Consider the following 16781-nt stretch of genomic DNA (forward strand, 5'->3'; position numbering starts at 1 on the left):
TTATTGAATCAAGTATTTTCATTCCTTTTTTTAACTTTTTTTGTTACTTTTAACTTCTTTTTCGACTTAAATCTCATCCGCACCTGATCCACACATTTCCACCTCGACCACCCAGTTGTTTCCATCTTAAACATCACACAATCACTCCCTACGCCAGGAAGCTGGCCAGGTAGTCCGTCTTGCCCAGGGGCACGCCTTTGGCGCGCAGAATGGCATAGGCGGTCTGCAGGTGGAAGTAGAAGTTGGGCAGGGCGTAGGTGACCACGTAGGCCTTGGCCGACGGGGTGCGCGTCGTCTTGCCCATCTGCAGCTCGACAGTGGTGTCGTCCTTGCCGGCGACGCTGGCCTCGCTGACGGCCTGCACCAGGTCCAGGGCGCGCTGGGTGACGGCAATCAGCTGGGGCAAGGTGGTCGTCTCGTCGGTCCAGCTCTCGACCTCGTTGCCGGTCAGGCGCCAGATGCACTTCTTCACGGTGTTGATGGAGTACTGGACCTGGGAGTTGAGGCCGTCCATGCCGTCGATGAGGGAGGCCGTGGCGTAGGCGTCGGCGTCCAGGCCCTGGGTCTTGGCATGCTCGGCGGCCTTTTCGAGGATATGCTTGAGAGTCGCCAGCCCACGGGCGAAGGTCGAGATGGACACGTCGTAGAGGGTGATGGGAGCCATTGTGGTGGGAGTTGGGACGTCGGGGGGTTTTTTTTTACTTAAAAAATGGGACGGAAGAGTAGAAGCGTAAGCGAGGCTAGTGTGGGATGACAAGGCTGAGGGAACGGGACGCTGGTGTGCGAATTGGACAATTAGAAGCTGACGGTGGTTTGCAGAAGGGAGGGGTGAGAAAGCTGTGGGATGGGTGATGGCGTCATCAGATGAGGTGATCCAAGGGGGAGAGGTCCGACGATATATATAGGTGGAAGTCCGCCAGCTTGCGCTGCTTTCCACGTTCAACTACAAAGTCGTGTTATTGCTCGACAAAGCTCCACGACACGACTCTCCGCCGAGGGACGGACTTTGCTCACCGGGCACGGCACAATCTGTGTCCCTGTTGAGCATTGCTAAGCAGATCGTCGATGCGGGCGTGCACAAGGTACCTCAGTGGGGATACAGCCTTGGTTGGTTGTCGGGGTCCTGCCGTGGCGGTACCTGGCCTACTGGACCTTCGTTTCATTTCCCAGGTCGCCTGGTACATGATGCATATTGTACTTTTTTGTCTCTTCGTCTAATTGGGCTGTCCGGCGTTGTTTACTAATCACTAACTAAAATGGGAAAGAACAGACGAGGAAAGAGCAAACTGATGTACAATGTGCCAGTGCACGTCGATGCAGAATGGGCAAGAATGAACAGTTTCAAGGTGACAATAAATTGACGGACGGAACGAATAGGAAGAAGACGGACAGGACACCGCCAGACAGACCGCCGGCAGATGGATCAACTTAAAAGTGTGTTGTGAGTCGATCAGCGTGCGGAGCGGGAGCTGAACATGCAAAGGCATTGGTGCGCCGCACTTGCACCAACGACGATAATACATCGTGCGACATGCATTATTAATACAGCCAGACACAGTCAAGGAGAATGCATGACCCGAGATGCCAATATGGCCAGCTTTCACTTGGCCCGTCCCACATATGTGGAGGGGGCGGGGGTTTTCTGCACGGCGACCAGCAGACGGCGTGTCATGTTAAATGGAGGACAAGTGAGGACGTAGGACATGTCTTTGAGGACTGGGCGCCATTCAGCAGCTGTTGGAGGCTGCTGTAGGGCAAGAAGGACACATCAAATCAAAGAATACAGGCAAAGACGCTGCCAAATAGCAAGTCTCCGAGGGCCAATGTGAACGCCGTGCAGTGTCCGTGGTTGTTGTGGCGTGGATGGCCATTGGCTGAAACACGCGCGGGAAACGAAACATGCGGGGTCAATTAAGGTGCTCACAGCAGTTTCAATGGACAGGGATCAGAAAAAGAAACAAAACGTTATGTTGCCGTGGCGCTGAAGTATTGGTCGTCTAGGTTTGTAAGCATTGAAGAGACGCGCAGAAGGGCAGAAGAGGCAGCAGAGGCGAGGTGGGGAGGAATGAAGTCGTGAAGGCGGAAAATGGAAATCGGAGCTGGGATGAGGCAGAAAGAAGGCTGGGAGTGCAAGTCTGGCAAGTTCGTATTAGAAACCGACGCCGTCGGGTCATCCGACAAAACAAAAGCCATCCGTGTTCAGTGAAAAGTGACTTTGGAGTCGAATCGATCACGCCGTCGTCGTTGCATTTGTGGTCTGTCCGTTGGGTAATTACGAGTAAGCTGTGAAGCCCGAGGCCCTGAAGTAATTTGGACGCGTTGACAGTGCATGTTGATGGTGGAGAGAACATTGGTGATAAGCCACGCTGTGGCAGTGCCTAGGGCGATGGACAGAACTGGTCAAAGCACCCAGGATTTAACGGACTTAGCGCATTTTGGGTGGCAGTTCAAGACCTCTCAGAAGCTCGATGCTGGCTGTTCAGACCGGAAAGGGAGCCTACATCCGTAACGCACTGTTCGAACTCGTGGGAGAGGAGAGAAGTACACCGAGTCGCCGTTCTGCTCCGGTTCTTGTGAGAATGCTCTTCTTCCTTGTTGTTTCAGCCGAAGGTATATCGGCCAGATATTCACAAAACCACAAATAAACTAAAATTGAATAAATAAAATAAACTAATAAATAAATCAAATAGATAAATCAAATAACGGTGTCAGAGGGTCCTAGGGATAGGGGTTCAATAGAGAGAGGATCACGAAGCAAGACAGCCAAAACGTAGGTAGTAGGATGTGCAAAATCTAATCCTTACCCCGCCTCATCGAGAGGAGAGGGCTCGGATGAGCTTATATTGTTATCTGTAGAAACACCGTAGATTCCCCGTTGAATCAACGCATGCCTAAGGCACCAACGCAGAAGGCGCCCTGGCCTTAGAGGCTGGCGGCCAGCTATAGAGGGGAGTGTATAGGCACTCTGCGATGCACCGTAGAATCTCTGGCGAATAATAAGTAAGTGGAAGGGGCCTGTAGGTGCCTGACAATTGGCCAGGGCCCTGGCGGCTGGCGGCGGCCATGCTGGCGGGCCGCGCCCAGCAGGCACGCTAGTAAGGCCTGGCTGACAGAAGCGGTGAAACCCCGTTGAATCCCCGTAGATTCAACGGTGTTTGGGCATGCCATGACAAACGGTTGTTTTTTTTTTTTTTTTTTTTTTTTTTTTGAATTGAAAACGCCAGACCTTTTGTCTTTTGCCGTATTTCCGAGTGCCTGAGAGCTCTTGTAAGGTGCTGTATGAATTAAGGTGCTGGAAGGTGCTGCAGAACTGCAGCCGAGCTAGGGCTACCAGGGGGCTCCTGCTAAAATGTGTGGAGATTCTGTCGTCAACGGTAAGAGCTAGGGAGCAAGTGAGCACCAGGGCTGACATTTCTCACAGCCTTTGCACCTCTCATTCAACTTCGATCGACATTTTTCCACTGCCAACGTCAGACCAAAGTCACAAAGCGCACGCGCTTGTCGATCCTGCACCGCGGATGGAAGGTTGGAGAGACGACGTCGTACAGCCAGTCTACGGGGCTGCACGGCTGTACGGCCTTTACAACATGGATCTTGAATCCGAATCTGGTTTTTCAGCTCAAGCGACGAATGAAATGTGAGACTCTAACCTGACTCGACATCTAGACTGTCACTGGTGAGCGTCAGCGTGAGTGTCAGCGTTAGCGTCAACCTCTCGGTTTCACGTGTGGTTGTCTGTCTCCGGTTTGTCTCGGAAAAACACAGATATAAATACAACGCCCGGACAGACACAACCAGCTGATCAACATTACCACGAAAGCTTCAAAAACCACGAAAACAAAACACATTGACAAACCACCAACAAACCAACACCACCCCGTCCCACCGCCACAATGTCCCTCATCGACGTCGACAAGATCGAAGTCACCGTGCTGGTCGACAACGAGCTCGACCCCATCACGCCCAGCCTGCACCCAGAGGTCCACTATGCCGGGCAGATGCGCGGACTCCAGTTGACGCCGATCCAAAAGGACGGCCACGCCCACGGTGACCGCGGCGACGCCGCCCTCGAGCTGCGCATGGACAGCATCTGTTGTGCCGCCCACGGCTTGTCGCTGCTGATCACGGCCACCAAGGGCGACACGCAGCACACGCTCTTGTTTGACGCCGGGCCGGAGGGCGCCGTGTGGGCGCGGAACGTGGCGCGCCTGCAGGCCGACGTGAGTGGCGTCGAGGTCGTCCACCTGTCGCACTGGCACCGGGACCACTCGGGCGGGCTCGAAACGGCTGTCAGTGCCATCATTGCGGCAAAGGCCGCCAAGGCCGCCAAGGCCGGCGAGCGCAGCCAGGACAACAAAGACGACAAGGTGGTGGTGGACGTCCACCCCGACCGCCCCGACTTCCGGGGCGTGCAGTTCCCCGGCCGGCCGCCCATTTCCTTGGAGGCGGATCCGACGTTTGCCGAGCTCGCGGCGGCGGGCGCGGTCGTGGACCAGCACGCCGAGGCGCATACGGTGGGGGACGGCTTCTTCTGGGTGTCGGGCGAGATCCCGCGCGAGACCAGCTACGAGGGCGGCATTCGCGGCGCGGTGCGCTACACGAATGCGACGGCGGAGTGGACGCCCGACCCCTTGATCAAGGACGAGCGGCTCGTGGCGTGCCGGCTCAAGGGCAAAGGGCTGGTCGTGTTTACGGGGTGCAGCCACGCAGGCGTGGTGAATGCTTGCCGGCATGCTGTTGCGAGCCTCCCGGCCAAGGACGAGGGCGCAAAGACCCTGCACGCCGTCGTGGGTGGCTTCCACATGGCGGACAACGACCCGACGAAAATGCAGGCGACGGTCGCCGACTTGAAGGCGCTGTCGCCCACCGTCATTCTGCCGGGCCACTGCACGGGCTGGCGGTTCAAGTACGACTACGAGCAGGCGGTGCCGGGTTCTCTGGTGCCGTGTTTTGTGGGAACAAAGTATGTATTGGATTCGGTGGCGCCGGCGCAAGCATAATTGCGGGCCGAACTGGAAAGGGCATGTGATGAGACGATGAGATGAGGAGAGGGCGAGGCGGCGAGACGACGAGACGACGAGACGAGACATAGACAAACGGTAGGCAGATGTCATACATTCTACGCTACTCAATACATTGTATACACATGCCTGTATACACATGTCTGCAGCTTTTGCCTCCCCCTACACAGTCAAGGTGTAGTTCACTGCATTTCCCGGCGTGCGCGGATAAAACTCAAATGTGAACACGGCCGGCTCTCGCGTGGCCACGACCGTCTTGAGTGCATCGGCCGTGATGATGACGTGCCCCTCGTCAAACTTCCAGTGGCTGTTGTAGGTGGCGCGCTGCTGCTGGAGCGGGCCCAGGTACTGCGTCCAGGTGTCGACGAGGCCCGTGCCGTTGAGCGACGTCAGGCGGACGGCAGCGACGAGCGGCAGCCCCTTGTAGGCCACGGGGATGGCGAGATCGTCGTCCGCGCTGGTGTTGAGGCTGGCGACGGACGTGGTGGAGGCCAGCACGGGCACGTCCCAGAGCACGAGCTGCAGCGGCATGGCGACGGCGCCGCCGGAAAAGACAATGGTGAGGTTGGCCCGGATGCCGGCTGGGGCGGTGGGAGCAAAGTGCTTGGCGAGGTACGACGCGCTCAAGAGAATGTGCGTGCTGTTGACCGCGTAGTCGTTTCCGGCCGCAAGAGCAGCGCTGCCGTCGCGGATGGCCGTCACGTTGTTGCCGTTGAACAGGTACGGCAGTGCCTGGTCGGTGATCGGCGCGCCCACGCGCTGGAACACGTACGCCGACGTCGCCTGTGTCGTGGCCGCCGCACCCGTGTCGTTTGTCGTCCCGGCTGGCAGGCTGTTGACCACGCCCGGCTTTGCGGTGGCCGCGCTGACAACCAGGTCGGCGCTCGTTGGGTCGCGCCACTGCTCCGCCGCGCGGTCCAGGTTGTCGATGCCGTTGTCCCAATACATGACGCTGATGTTGAGCGACCGTGCGGTGCGCACCAAGAAGTCCGTGTACCGCCACCGGGCACTGGCCTCGACGTTGGTCGGGCTTGCATCGAACTCGCCGAGCACGAGATGCAGATCGGTAAAGTTGTTGTGGATCGCCGTGAGGTCGGACACGACGGCCGCCTTGTCGTCCTCGGAGCCCCAGATCGTCTTGCCCCACGCCCCAAAGATGAAGGAGTCTGCGCGTTGTTAGCTACATATATTCTTTTTTTTTTTTTTTTTTTTTTACCCACTCGCTCCGCTCGTTCGCCGTCCTCCATCCTCCCTCGCTTTGTTCGTCCACGTCATGGGCTTACATGGACTGTAATAATGAAACTGAATCGTCCACGGGTTCGTCGTCGTGTTGGCCGGCCGCTCGAACCACAAGGACGACTTCTCCGCGTCCTCACCACCGCCCACCAGCGTCACCACCCGCTGCGGGTTGTGCCCGTCGGTCAAGGCCGCCAGAAACAGCTGATTCAAGTGGTTGAGCCGTTGGCCGTCCTCGGCCGTATTGGCCGGCGGCTCGTTGATGGGCTCCAGCGCGACCGACGACGGCGCACACGCCAGCGTCCGCGCAATCTGGCGCCACGCCGCCGCAAACTTCTCCGCAATCTCCGTCTGGTTCGCGCCCTCCTTGGTCACGTCCGCCCACCGCCACGAGTCGTGGTGCATGTTGGTCACCACATACAAGCCGGCGTCGGTGGCCATCTGCACCACCTCGGCGACGCGCGCCAGCCACGTGCTGTTGATCGTCCACGCCGGGCTGCCACTTACAAAGTGGTCCGCATACGTCACGGGGATGCGCACGCTGCGGAAGCCGGACGCTTTGACCGTGGCAAACACGTCCGGCGTCACCTTGGGATTGTTCCAGGAGCCTTCGTCGGGGACGGCGTCGAGCGTGTTGCCCAGGTTCCAGCCCGGGTTGAGGTTCTGGACAAACTCGGTGGCCGTGATGGGCACAAACGGCGCGGTGCAGTTGCCGGCGGTGAGCGAAGCTGAGGCCGACGGCAGCGAGAAGAGAGACACGGCCACGGCCACGGCTGGCGTGGCGACTTTCAGGAAGACCATGGTGGGCAGACGGTGGACACGTCACAGTGACTACGACAATGATCAGAAGACGATATGCCTGGATTGATGACCTTGACAGACATGGATGCGGCCCGCACTTGTACTCTCACGAACGCCGCGGCACGTTCACGACTTCGCGCATAGTGGGTGCAGCTGTTGGAATTACGAAATTGCGTTTTAACCTAGAACGTACTGTGGAAAACAACCACCCGTAGATGTGCGTCGATTGAGGTCCGGCCATATATTGCTTGCCATCTTTGGACGGACCGTGCACTCTGGCTGAATGGGAACAACGCCCACGCGGCGGTCTGTGGATGTGCTTTTGGGTACATTTTCGGTCAACCTGGAATATTTGTTGTTCATTTGCCTCGGCTCAACTTGCCTACTTCCTGACCCCATGCCACATACCTCTGTCCTTAATATCCATATATTAATTTTCTACTCCTAATTTCCACCAATCGACTTGTCATTCGCATCCGTTCATGGCAACTTGACTTTACCATTTCACACTCTCAGACACGACACAAACACATCCACCGTCCACCACAATGCCTCACAAAAAGTACGAGAAAAGTCTGACATGCGACCAATATCCAGGTCACCGTAACACAGCATTGTACTGGAGCAGGCCAGCCATCATTCCCGTAAATGTTATTCTGAGAGAAGATCTCACAAATGAGGAAAAGTACAAACCTACAAGAGCAATCCATTCTTTTGGTTATCCCTTCTTTTCTACTGATCTCGGCTGGTTCGACTGACTTCCGTGCTTGGTCAGCCTCCTGGTTGTCAATATTGAACGACAACGACGACAATGGCAGGGGAGGAAGAAATCCTCGGAAAAAGACCAGATCCAGCTCCCCGTCACGCACATCCCCAAGAGCCGCTTCTTTGGTGCTATCCAGTATGGCCTGCCATGCATCTGTATCTTCTTGAGCATCGCCATTTGCATGGACGACTTCTTTCCAAAAACTCGCCGATCGGCGACGCCGCACAACGGACCTATGATGATAGTCACCGGTACCTGCTGATGGCTGCCGCTTCCGTCACGGACGTCGCTATGGCCGCGGAAATTGTTGTGTTGTTGCAGAATACAACCTCCCATTCATTCATGCATCTGCAGTGTGCCTAGGTGTTTGATTCGTTTCACGTTTTTCGTTTCTCGTGTCTCGCTTCTCGTAGTGTTACGTCATTCAGGCCCGGGCTGACCTGTGTGCCAGACAGCAACGCTGTGCCTTTCGACCTGCCGCTTTTGTTTCGTGCCCGCACCCGGAGCACGACTGTAGCCGGCCATGGCCACACTGCGTCGCTCTCGGAAATCATGTCATCTTTGACAGCTCCGTTGTAGCCGTGATAGTCTCGGTGAGCAAAGTACACATGGTGAACCCCCATGACAAACTGATGTCCTGCTATGGGCGAGATCTGTGGTGGTGTCGATGGTATCGCGAGGAGTGCGGTTCTACGGCGCGACATGTCAGGAATATGCTGGTCGACACGCTGTGTCTCGCGGTGGGAGTCGCAGGTTTTCGCGCCGCTCGTCGTGTTATCGTTCTGTGGTGGTGTCAGGCCGCCTCACTTCTTCTTCTTCGCTGGAAGATCCTTGGGGATCTGCGTCGCCCGGCCGCGCGCCTGGAGGCCGAGCTCCTCGATGAAGTGACTTAGAAAACCGCGGCGACCGCCACTGCCGTTCGTGCTCGGGTCGGCCGTTGCTTCGCCTTTCCGGAGGGGTTCATTGGGGTCGCGGCCGTAGCGCGCTTCTTGCACGCCGCGGTGGATGCGGCGGACGACATGGTGGAAGCTGGGGCTTGCGAGGAGCTGCACGGCATCACGTTAGAGATGAGCCTAACGCGCAATCGACGAAGAGTCTCGGACGAGGACGGGGATCATATGATGGACTTACGCGCTGGACGAAGACGTCTTCCAAGGCCATAACGGCACGGATGATGAGGCTCCACGGAGCCATCTTGCGGGGCTCAGGAATGAAGTCGGCGTCGGAGTCGGAGTCGAAATCACGTCTTGAGACTGTCGCTCGTGTTGGTAGCGGCTGTCGGATGCATAGGCTGCCTGGTTTGTCTTGTTGAAATCATCGAAACCGAGATGCTGCACGGAAGCGTTCGGGGTTTGGGCTTTTGCGGGGGCAAATCGCCGTATACCATAAGCAGGAAGACCCACTTATTTATGTCCCATAGAAAAACAGCACATCTTGACGTCCCCAGAAATTTGCAGGGCGTTTGTGTTATGTTCGACTTCTTAATAATATCTTCGAGAAAGACAAAATATGACCTGGAATGTTTCACTATATACTCTCCAAATTCAAATTGCGTCCGTTGTCGCCCGAGCTTGAACTGCATCGACCAATACAGCTTGAGTGAGCTGCCGCAGCGAGCATCGTTCGAGTGAACCGTTGAAGCTTTGCCGGGCGCCTGGAAGCTGGCGGTAGAAGCTCTTTTCTGCCTTTTCCCCCCCATTAGCACTCCTTTGAGTGTCTCCCACTCGATTCCCACTCGTCTCGCTGTACGCGCCGTTCACCGGCTGGACAACTGACCGATAGTAAGAAAACGACAAAAACAGCCGAGTCGGGTATTTTGCCGCACCGCGGCTTGATAGTGCAGGCCAGCAAAGAGCACGAAGAACAAGCCAAAAAAATGGAGAGAAACGCTTATTTGTCCAGGCTATTGCCAGTCTTCGATGCTATGTCTGTCTTGTTATTTCTGTTGAGCAGAGGTCAAGGCACACGGCTGGCCCGAGGAAGGCGTGAACGGCCTGTCACGCTCCTGCCTCACAGAGCACGGAGCTGCCTTGGACGGGATGGAATCCAGATTTTGTTTTGACTGATTTTGTGACCGACCTATTGGCTGTGGCGTTCTGGCCAGCAGTTCTGGCCAGCACCATTCTCTCCTCACTCACTTCGATTGACCATGCACCGTTCGCCAATGTTTCTGCTTGTTGTGTCAGAGCTGTGCAACCATCGTACACGACACGGGCAAGACAAACAAGACGAGCCAAGCTCGGCGGACGCGCACAAACGACAATCTTAAAATCCAGGGGCTACGACTGTCCTCCTATCCATCTGTCTTCCTGTCCTCTGCTCACTAACTCGTTCCATGCATGACTTGACACGATGAAACTGACAAAGGAGGCAGTCCCAGCATCGGGGCTGACAGTCCTCTTTGAGCCGGACGAAGCCAGGAATGCCGTCATTGAGTATGTTTTGTGGCCAGTGATGACTCGTTGTACCCCTTTTGTTCCCCGTTCTGGACACATTCACGGCTAACGTCGACAGCATCCTCTTCGTCTCGGGTCCTGGAGGCCACCCGGTCCGGACTTGGCAGCACACCACAAACAGCACATCGGAATCGCCCGGATCACAAGACACGCCCAAAGGTGGCACCGGCGATGGCCTCCCACGGCGACGGGGGTCACTGCGCGAGCTTGTCCGCAAGAATTCAAATTCGCTCAAGCGCTGTCTGTCGAATGCAAGCCTGTCGCGCGAGGGGTCGCTACGGAAGAAGGCGGAGGAAAGGGAGCGAGACAGGCGTGACAGGGAGAAGCTGAAAGACGAAGATGTGCAACCGCCGCTGCCCATGACACTGCCGACGCCACGCCAGCGACGCGTCCTGCGCAAGAACAACTACGCGCGCAAGAGCGACTACCCCAACTATCCGACTACGACCCGCTCCGAGTCGAAGCTGTTGCTGCTGGCAGGCGCGGTAGCACACTCGACAGTGACGACGGCGGCGGCGAGGACGGCAGCTGCGACAGTGGACGAGTCCCGCCTGCGACGAACCAAGTCAACATCACGTCTGCGGCTGGGCAGGACGTTGGTCGACGACACGTCGCAGACACGGCAACAACAACCGCCAGCGGACGACCCGTCGCATCCGTCCGTCTACTGGCCCCTCGACCTTCTACCCGCGTCGTGCCCAAATACCCGCATCATCACCTGGGGCTGCCAGACACTGTCCACCAAGGGCCGCCTTCTGCCCGCACAGAACAACATCTTTGACCACGCGGCGGACCTGCTCCGAGAACTGGCCGCATTTCGCCGAGATTCGCGTACAGCCGGCCGCTCTCTTGTCGTTGTCGCCCACGGACTGGGGGGCATTGTTGTCAAGGAGCTCCTCTGCCGAGCAGAAGCATCGGACGAGCCGGCACAAAAGGATGTTCTGCAGTCGTTGGCTGGTGTCGTCTTCTTCGGCTCGCCCCACCGTGACAGCCAGTATGGCACTCTGCATGATGCCGTCAAACACTTGGCCGGACAGGCCCTGGGGGTCAGCTCGCACGACGAAGTCCTGCAGGACCTGTGTGGGGTCATCGACAACACCCGGAGCAGACAGACGTCCGTTTTGGAGATGGGGCGGCAGGCTTTTGTGCGGCTCTGGAACGACTACAACTTCCGCGTCAAGACGTTCCAGGAAGCCGACAGAAGCCACAACAGCGCCATCAGCCAGAGCGAGCAACAGAACACGCTGCGGCGGGAGGCTGCTTCCTTTGGCGATCCCCGCGAGCGGTGCGAGCCCGTGGAGGCCAGCCACGCGGACCTGGCTCGCTTCAGCTCGGCCGAGAATCCCGTGTATCGTTCATTGTCGTTTTATCTTTTGCGCTTTGTCCACGATGAAATCCATAGAGTGAGTACAACGCCGCACTGCGCTGCATATTGGATACGCAGACATCTCAGTGACTAATCATCTTCCAGCTCCGCGACCTTACTCCTAAAGAAGAGGAAGTCCTCCGTGCGCTGGCCTCCCAGCCGACGACCACACTCCCCCAAAGCGTGTCCAGCGCCGCCACGGCCCGCGTCGAGTCGTACCCCGGCACTGGCCTCTGGCTCTATGACCTCCCCGAGTTCCGGGCCTGGCATCAGCGATCGAGCGGCGGCCGCAATCGCATTCTTTGGATCAAGGGTCGACCGGGTTCGGGCAAGTCGGTGCTTCTCAAGTCGCTGCGGGGCCGTGTCGAGCGGCAATGGGGCCCTCTGAACAGCAACTTTGTATGGAGCTTGGCCGAGGGCGATACGGTCAACAGCGTCTTCTTTCCCGGCAAGCACCGTCCACACCAACAATACGCCACGTCGCCGGCTGGCGTGTATCGCAGTCTTTTGGCGCAGCTCTACTTCCAGGATCCCCGCCTACGAAAGGCACTGGCGTCTGTATGCCAGCGCACGTCGACCGGCTCAGGCACGTCCATCTCGTTTGACGACGCCCAAGTGGTCACCTTCTTCGTCGACGACTACGTGGACCAGAAGATCGAGACACCCACACGCCGCACATTTATCTTTGTGGACGCCACCGACGACTGTGGTATCTCCTACCTGCAGGACATGCTCTACTACCTCTCGCAGCTCGCCGCCAACTCCGACTACAGCATCTGTGTCGCCACCACTGCCCACCCCGAGATCGTGCTCGACAACGCCATCGAGGTTGTCATGCACCAGCAGAATATCGACGACATCCTGCGGTACGTCAGCCTCAACCTCATTGCCGAGTGGGCCGACCGCCACAGCACCGTCGTGCGCATCGGCCAGAAGGCGGGAGGCTGTTTCCTGTGGGCCGAGATTGTCGTCAGCATCCTGAACGCGGCCATTGAGGAGGGTGCCACCGAGGACCTGGTCGAAGAAGCTGTTGCCGAAATGCCAGGCGACATCGACGGGCTCTATGAGTGGTTGTTCAGCACGCTCGGCCCCGATGAAAAGGCCGAGACGCTTCTGCTCATGCAGTGGTTGCTGTTTGCGCCCGAGCCGCTGCGCCTGGACGATTTGCGGACGGCGATTCAGTTGTCGAAGCAGTCTCATCAGGGACCGTCTCCACTGCACATTGGCCCACCCACCTCTCTACATGGCCTCAGCCGCACTGGAGACAGTGCGTTTGATGGACCCGTGCAATTCTACAGCTGGGTACGCAGCCGGTCCATTGGGTTGCTGGAGCTGCTGCCGCAGTCACCGGTGCCGATGCACGCCCGCGCCCACACCCATACGCACTCTCACTCCCATTCACGTAGTGGTAGTGGAAGCAGCGGTGGCGGCGGCGGCGGCGGCCAGAGAACCGCAAGCAGGGGCACAATGTACGAACAACAGAATCAGGGCCTCCGACGCGTCCGCTTTATCCACGAATCTGTCCGCAACTTCTTTTTGCACGGACGTGGATTTGTGTGCTTGACGAATTCGACCACCAGTCCGACCACAAGCCCCGGCCTGAGTCCCGACCTGTACGACAGTCCCCGGCCGAGCTTTGATTTCTTCGAGGACGACCTGCAGTCGGAAAACCAGACGGCCGACGACCTTGCCGCCGACTTTGCCGACCGTGCACACTACTCCATGCTGCAGGCATGCCTGACGTGTCTCGATGCCTTCGAGGTCAGCGGCGTCAGCAAACGCCAACTCGACGTCGCCAGCCACCCCTTCTCGTTGCTGTCCTACGCCGTCGACAACTGGGTCTTCCATCTCCTCAGCCCCCGCCTCTACCGCTACCACCTGCCCCAGACGGACCTACTGCGTGTCTTGTCGGCCAACCAATGCCGTCTCTGGCGCCGCTGGACCGCCCTTCTCGGGTGCAGCGCCACCAACGCGGATGCTGTCATGGCCAAGTGTGCTACCGGATCGGCCCAGGAGCTGTTGGATCCCGTTTTTGGCACGCGCTACCGCCTCGAACGCGTCTTTAAAAGCCTGGCCAAGATGTCTGTCAGCCATATACCGGTGCCCTCCCTGGCGGCTGCAAAGAAGACAGCCACTCCCGGACGGGTCCGCCCCAGTGGCCTTCCTCGACTCAAGACGCACCCACCTGTCTCGAGCAACCGATTTACGACGCGTCTGCCACCACCACCTCGCGCACCACCGCGCGCACCACCACCGCCACCGCCGCCGCCACCTCTATCGGCCAGGTCGTTTGCGTCCCAGGCCACCATGGCGGATTCGATACTGTTCTCGCCACAGTCGAGGGACTCGCCATCGTCGCCGAACACACCGCTGTCGTACTTGTCACCGACTTCGTTGGGTCCGGAGAGGGGAGCAGATTCTTTTTGGTCGCCCATTTATGTAAAGTAGGCGGTTGAGGGGAGTGCTCTGGTTTATTTTGCTATGCAGTATTCCATTCTAGTGACCGAGTGCTGTACCTTAGTGCTTGTGTGCCTGTATTTTAGAGCATGTAATTATACGTCGTAATATTACCAATTTGTAGCGCAATAAACTTATCGATAAAGCTAAAAGCCGTCTAGCCATTGCATTTCTGCCGCTCTCGACCGCCAAAAAGTTTATGGCTTTGTTTGCGTGTCGCACTTCTTCACGTCGACACTTCGCAAACTTGACACCCCCCAAACCCGACACACCTACGCCGGACGTCCTCTATGTTAGCGGCTCGAAACACACGGCGGTCCATCCTGGGCACCGTGTCTCAGGCCACACCTCGACCACAATGGCGCCTCCCCGTCTTCGTGTGCCCCCGATGCCGGAGCAAAGCCGCCAGCACAAAAGCTGCCAGCACCAATGGCATAGCTACCAAGACGACTGCTCCGAGGACCACATCTACCAAGACCAAGACGGCCGACACGAAGACGGCTGCTGCGAAAGCCACTGTCACGAAGACAACCGCCACCAAAGCAACCAAGTCCAACCAGCTTAGCAAACAGAAGCTACAAACAAGATCGCCCCTGGCCGAGCAGCTGGGCGCTACAGGAATCTGGCACTATGGCCGATGGGCGAGAAAGACAGAGGGCACGGATGCGGCCGAGACGAATGCAAAGACTGCCTCGATGAGTCCAAGAGCCAAAAAGGTCAAAGGCGACAAGAATCGCGTCAACATTGTCAGCGAGCCACTGTGCAAAGACATCTTGAAATACATGTCCAAGTCCCTCCGTCCGCGCCACACCGGCTGCGACATCATCGACATTTACCCCGGTGCCGGCCTCTGGAGCCAGACACTGCACAAGGCCCTCAAGCCACGGTCGCACATCCTGCTGGAGCCGGACGCCGCGCTCTACACGCCCTTCCTGCAGCCGCTGCTCGACAAGCCCAACGTCACGCTCGTCCCCAAATCCGGCATCATCTGGCGCGAGCTCAGCAACGTCTTGACGCCCGAATACCTGCCGCACCAGACGCCCGTCGCCAACCTCGCCGACCCACCGCAGCGCAACGACACGCTGCTCGTCACGGCCAACCTGGCGTTTTTCCCCAAGCGCCGCTTCAGCATGTTCGAGTCGCTGACGCACCTGGTCCTCTACCAGTTCATCAACAGCATCCGGGCGTCGTCGCTCTTCCACAAGTACGGACTCGTGCGCATGCTCGTGTGGGTCGAGAGCAGCGACCGGCACGCGCTGCTGGCCCGGTCGGTGCAGCGCCGCCGGCGGCTGGCCGTGGACGGCGAGCTCGCCACGGAGTGGATCACCGAGGTGGCGGGCCCGCAGCACGCCTCGTCCTGGTTTGTGCGCGACACCAAGCTGGACGTGGCCAGCTCGCGCGGGGCCCTGGCGCGCATGCACGCGGCGGGTGTCAAGATGCCCAAGACCCGCGAGCCCGAGCACGTGGCCGCGCTGCGCCGCGGACGCAGCGGGCCCAAACCAAAGGTCCCCCCCAAAGACCCGGCCGATCTCGATGCGCCGCCCGTGTTCCCCCGGCCGTTCCACGGCGAGCAAAAGGACCTCGAGGCCCGGTTCGCGGCCGGCGAGTTTGCGCCCAAGTCAGCCGAGCACCGCCGCATGTTGCAGCTGCAGTACCGCGGCAACCGCGAGGCCAAGGTGGCCGAGGCCGTGCACTCCCTGCTGCAGAGACGCGACGCCCTCGCCGACGAGCACGACGTCCACGCCACGCGGACGCACAACATTCGGCGGCGCGAAGACCAGTGGAACGCCGAGATCGACGCCCTCTCCGGCTCGGACCGACAAGACTTTGCCTTGTACAGGGACAACCTGCACGTCTTCCGCCAGGACCCGCCCGTGCTGTCATGGGATCGGCGGACGCTCGAGCCGCTGTTGGTGCGCGACGACGAGTTCTTTCCCAATGCGCCGTGCTCGCTGCTGGACATTCAGCCAAAGGCGATGCATCCTCTGCTGCGGACAGTTTCCAAGGGGGCAGCGGCGGCGGCGGCAGTAACGGAGTCGGCTGCCACTGAGTCATCAACAACACCCACTTCTACACCCCCGTTGACACCCACACACGACCTCGGCCACTCGGGCGACATCTTTGAACTCATCCTCCGCGGCATGCTGTCCGTCGGCGCGGAGCCCGTCCGCAAAGCCATCGAGTTCGTCTGGCCCGGCGCTGCGGATGGTGTGCTGCCCCACTGCCCAAGCCTCGTCGACCGTCGTCGCGGTGGTGTGCCCGTCGGCGGGCCCTACGGCGAGCTGTCGGCGCGGTCGCTCAACGAAACACAGTGGGTCGAGATTTTGGATGCGTGGATGCGCTGGCCGTTCCGCCCGACGCTGCCCCAGCTGGTGGCGCGCATCAGCGAAGATGCCGCCGAGGTGGATGACGACGAAGGCATGGACTAAGGGACATTACGTCGGGATTGGATAGCACGTAAGAATCTCCCAGATACTCTGTACATGTATGACTAAAAATATATTTGCTCGATTCGCCGCAAAAATTCTAAAATAGCCTACACGAGGGCAGCCAACACAACAAAGCACATAAACGTACAGTCCCACCGTGCTCGCAGCCAAGTCTCCCCCACTGGATCAAGTTGTTTGACAAATCATCCGACATTCCTACTCCCTCAAAAGAACGCAACCAAAAGAAAA

General features: G+C 58.4%; 7 protein-coding genes across 7 annotated transcripts; 2 read left to right on the plus strand and 5 right to left on the minus strand.

Moving 5' to 3' along the window:
* Positions 1-148: 148 nt before the first annotated feature.
* Positions 149-664, minus strand: SPSK_10987 (uncharacterized protein; the record flags this gene model as incomplete). The annotated part of the gene is made up of 1 exon (XM_016737208.1): positions 149-664. One exon carries the CDS (start codon positions 662-664, stop codon positions 149-151), a length of 516 nt encoding a protein of 171 aa, XP_016586265.1.
* Positions 665-3645: 2981 nt separating this feature from the next.
* SPSK_04265 (uncharacterized protein) lies at positions 3646-5090 on the minus strand (the record flags this gene model as incomplete). The annotated part of the gene is made up of 2 exons (XM_016731076.1): positions 3646-3667; positions 3868-5090. The coding sequence occupies 2 exons, from the start codon at positions 5088-5090 to the stop codon at positions 3646-3648; spliced, it is 1245 nt and encodes a 414-aa protein (XP_016586266.1).
* A 93-nt stretch (positions 5091-5183) lies between these two features.
* Positions 5184-7058, minus strand: SPSK_04118 (endoglucanase; the record flags this gene model as incomplete). Its single annotated transcript, XM_016730929.1, has 2 exons — positions 5184-6187; positions 6242-7058. The coding sequence occupies 2 exons, from the start codon at positions 7056-7058 to the stop codon at positions 5184-5186; spliced, it is 1821 nt and encodes a 606-aa protein (XP_016586267.1).
* Positions 7059-8201: 1143 nt separating this feature from the next.
* On the minus strand, positions 8202-8528 carry SPSK_04698 (uncharacterized protein; the record flags this gene model as incomplete). Its single annotated transcript, XM_016731496.1, has 1 exon — positions 8202-8528. The coding sequence occupies one exon, from the start codon at positions 8526-8528 to the stop codon at positions 8202-8204; it is 327 nt and encodes a 108-aa protein (XP_016586268.1).
* Positions 8529-8627: 99 nt separating this feature from the next.
* Positions 8628-9018, minus strand: SPSK_04660 (uncharacterized protein; the record flags this gene model as incomplete). Its single annotated transcript, XM_016731460.1, has 2 exons — positions 8628-8870; positions 8956-9018. 2 exons carry the CDS (start codon positions 9016-9018, stop codon positions 8628-8630), a joined length of 306 nt encoding a protein of 101 aa, XP_016586269.1.
* Positions 9019-10176: 1158 nt separating this feature from the next.
* Positions 10177-14094, plus strand: SPSK_03888 (uncharacterized protein; the record flags this gene model as incomplete). Its single annotated transcript, XM_016730703.1, has 3 exons — positions 10177-10259; positions 10339-11683; positions 11752-14094. The coding sequence occupies 3 exons, from the start codon at positions 10177-10179 to the stop codon at positions 14092-14094; spliced, it is 3771 nt and encodes a 1256-aa protein (XP_016586270.1).
* A 299-nt stretch (positions 14095-14393) lies between these two features.
* Positions 14394-16532, plus strand: SPSK_04055 (mitochondrial transcription factor 1; the record flags this gene model as incomplete). The annotated part of the gene is made up of 1 exon (XM_016730868.1): positions 14394-16532. The coding sequence occupies one exon, from the start codon at positions 14394-14396 to the stop codon at positions 16530-16532; it is 2139 nt and encodes a 712-aa protein (XP_016586271.1).
* Between the last annotated feature and the right edge of the window lie 249 nt (positions 16533-16781).

This window comes from Sporothrix schenckii, assembly GCF_000961545.1.
Source record: "Sporothrix schenckii 1099-18 chromosome Unknown Cont47, whole genome shotgun sequence".
Taxonomy (NCBI): domain Eukaryota; kingdom Fungi; phylum Ascomycota; class Sordariomycetes; order Ophiostomatales; family Ophiostomataceae; genus Sporothrix; species Sporothrix schenckii.